Below are 2,500 nucleotides of genomic sequence, written 5' to 3'. Positions count from 1 at the left end.
TTCTTGGAGCGAACAATGTGTTTCGATCAGTGCGTTATCAGGAGCGGTGGTGGTTCAGTTGGTAAAAGAGCCATTCGGCAACGAGAAGCTTGCACGTTCAAGCCTTGCTCTGTCTGACCCCATCGATGTGTCCTTGAGCAAGATACTTAACCCATGGCCACCAGTGTGTGAATGCGAGTGTGAACGGGTGAATGTTAGGCATACAATGTAGAGCGGTTTGAGTGCTTGAAGTGTGGAAAGGCCCTATATAAATGCAGTCCATTTACCAAATGCAGTCTTCACTAAGTTCAGTGTAATGTAATGTAAATTAATGTACATAATGTAATGCAATCTCATAGATCTGTATAGAAGTCTTTTATTCAGCAATCTGATGTATGCAGTGCATGGCAGTGTAATGCAATAATGTAAAGCAATCTGATCTTTATTATTACTTCTTACTTGTTACATTATCATTGGTCCTGTCTTGCACACTTTAACCCCTTTGCGCAGAGCCTATGCTATTTCTATGAGCCTATAAGCAGAGCCTATGCTTAGTCTCATCAAAATTGTAATGACTAAATCTTAATCTGTCTTAATCTCTCGGTAATGTCATGGCAATGTTGGTATGTAGTATGTAGAGTCTTTTCAGCAATGCGTGAACAGGCCCGCTGGTGGGCCCATCTACACAAAGAGGCTACTGTACGTCTTGTTAAATATCAGTCCTGTGTATGCCCATGTCTTTGTTTGGGACAGAGAGAAACGGAATTTCAATTTCCTTGTATGACCTGTGAAGTTGAAGAAGCTGACAGTAAAGTTGACTAATGACTTGACTGATGTAATCTCCGCTTTGCAGCGTGAATCTGGAGGTCAAGCCTGGCCGCCTGTTGGCCGTGGTGGGAGCCGTGGGCTCCGGGAAGTCCTCCCTCCTCTCTGCCCTGCTCGGGGAGATGCACAACAACAAAGGCTCCATCAACATGCTGGTTGGTATCGATCTAAGCCAGTGTTTCCCAACCAGGGGTACCTGTACCACTAGGGGTACGCGAGCACACTGCAGGAGGTACTTGGAAAGATGTTATTATTATAACAAATGTATGTAGCAGTTACATTAGGACAGAGAAAGCGATATAGAACATGAATTGGGGGGTACTCATGGTACAACTAAGAAGCTTAGGGGGTACATGAGACAAAAAAGGTTGAGAAACACTGATCTAATCAACTCTCTCAATGTTGAATTAACACTGCCTCTATTTATGCTCTATTTATTTAATCTCCTGTCCAGAGTTTATTAAAATTAACCCTCGGGATCAATAAAGTTACTCTACTAATTTGCACTTCAATGTACACCTAATTCTAATCATGATGAACTCAATATAAATCTTTGTTTTACCTACTATTTTTTCTTAATAGTGCTGTTTTATTCTCAAGCATGTGGTGTGTATGTGGGGGGGTGGGGGTAGAGGTGAAGAGGTGTCTATGTGAGGGGGGAACGGACGATTTGTCAGCACACGTTTCCAAAAGGTTTCTTTCAAAATTGAGACGTTTCGTAGAAACTAAACCTCTCATTGGAAATGTCCATTGAACTAATCGTCCGTCAATCATGTGAGGTTGCGACTGATGGGGAACCGCAGTGGAGAATATGCTGCTTTATACAATAGTTAGATCCGGTCCATTTATTTTGCGATATCTGATTGGATGAGACGCGTTCTACTGGCATTCTACGCGTCTGCAAGGAGGAGGATGTTCAGGTGGACATCATCCCCGGAGACTCATCACACCTAATAATCACTCCGCCGTGGATAGAATGTAACCAGGGCCGCGCAATTTGAACTCGCCATCATTCTATCTCATAGTCTACTGCGGAGAAAGTGAATGTAACCAGGGCCACGTATTTTGAACTCGCCATCATTCTATTCCATTGTTCTATGCTGGACTAAGTTGGGCGCACGCACGCCCGCATGACAGAGACGCGTAGCCTATCCCAGTTGGTAGCTGGATTCTGGCCTCTATAATCGGATCTCAATTGCGCTGCGGGAGAGGGAAGGACGAGGAAGAGATGCCCTTAAAAATATATCAGCAACAAGTTTGCCGTCCACCACGTGCAAATTACTGAATGTAGGCTACAAAGTGGGCATCTGGAAGCAAGATACCGGGTGCCATGCAATTTAAAACGATGGCCGCTTGGAACTGGAATGAGTTGCCTTTTAGTTTATTGGGAAGGAAAACGCGAACCCCTTCCTCGGGTTTGCACACACATCAGACGATTGCCTGAGAAAGTGTTTCAGCAGCAAATTTGTAGCCTTCAGCAGTAGCCTAAAGCAGACACCAGGGTATCATAAGCCTACAAGGGATTGAATTGTGTTGTTGTGTGTGTGAGAACAGCGCTCGGATCTCATGCGGGACAGGAGCGGGAAAGAGGGGGATGTGTCTTTACGCAGCTAATACATGTAACGTTTTATCAGCAAGTGTGTGGTCCACAAAAATGCAAAAATCTGGCTTACAAAAGTAGGCATCTAACTAAAAA

At 44.2% G+C, this 2,500-nt stretch overlaps 1 protein-coding gene across 2 annotated transcripts in view; it reads left to right on the top strand.

Moving 5' to 3' along the window:
- The window catches only part of abcc2 (ATP-binding cassette, sub-family C (CFTR/MRP), member 2), a 67,195-nt gene that overhangs the window by 29,193 nt on the left and 35,502 nt on the right, over positions 1-2,500 (top strand). For both annotated transcript variants that reach the window (XM_063191525.1, XM_063191524.1), the window contains exon 16: positions 833-959. In XM_063191525.1, coding sequence (XP_063047595.1) covers positions 833-959 — 127 coding nt within the window. The remainder of the gene's footprint in view (positions 1-832; positions 960-2,500) is intronic.

Source organism: Engraulis encrasicolus, chromosome 24, assembly GCF_034702125.1.
Source record: "Engraulis encrasicolus isolate BLACKSEA-1 chromosome 24, IST_EnEncr_1.0, whole genome shotgun sequence".
Lineage (NCBI taxonomy): Eukaryota > Metazoa > Chordata > Actinopteri > Clupeiformes > Engraulidae > Engraulis > Engraulis encrasicolus.
The sequence above is the reverse complement of the archived record's forward strand: the minus strand, read 5'-3'. Positions and strand labels throughout refer to the sequence as shown.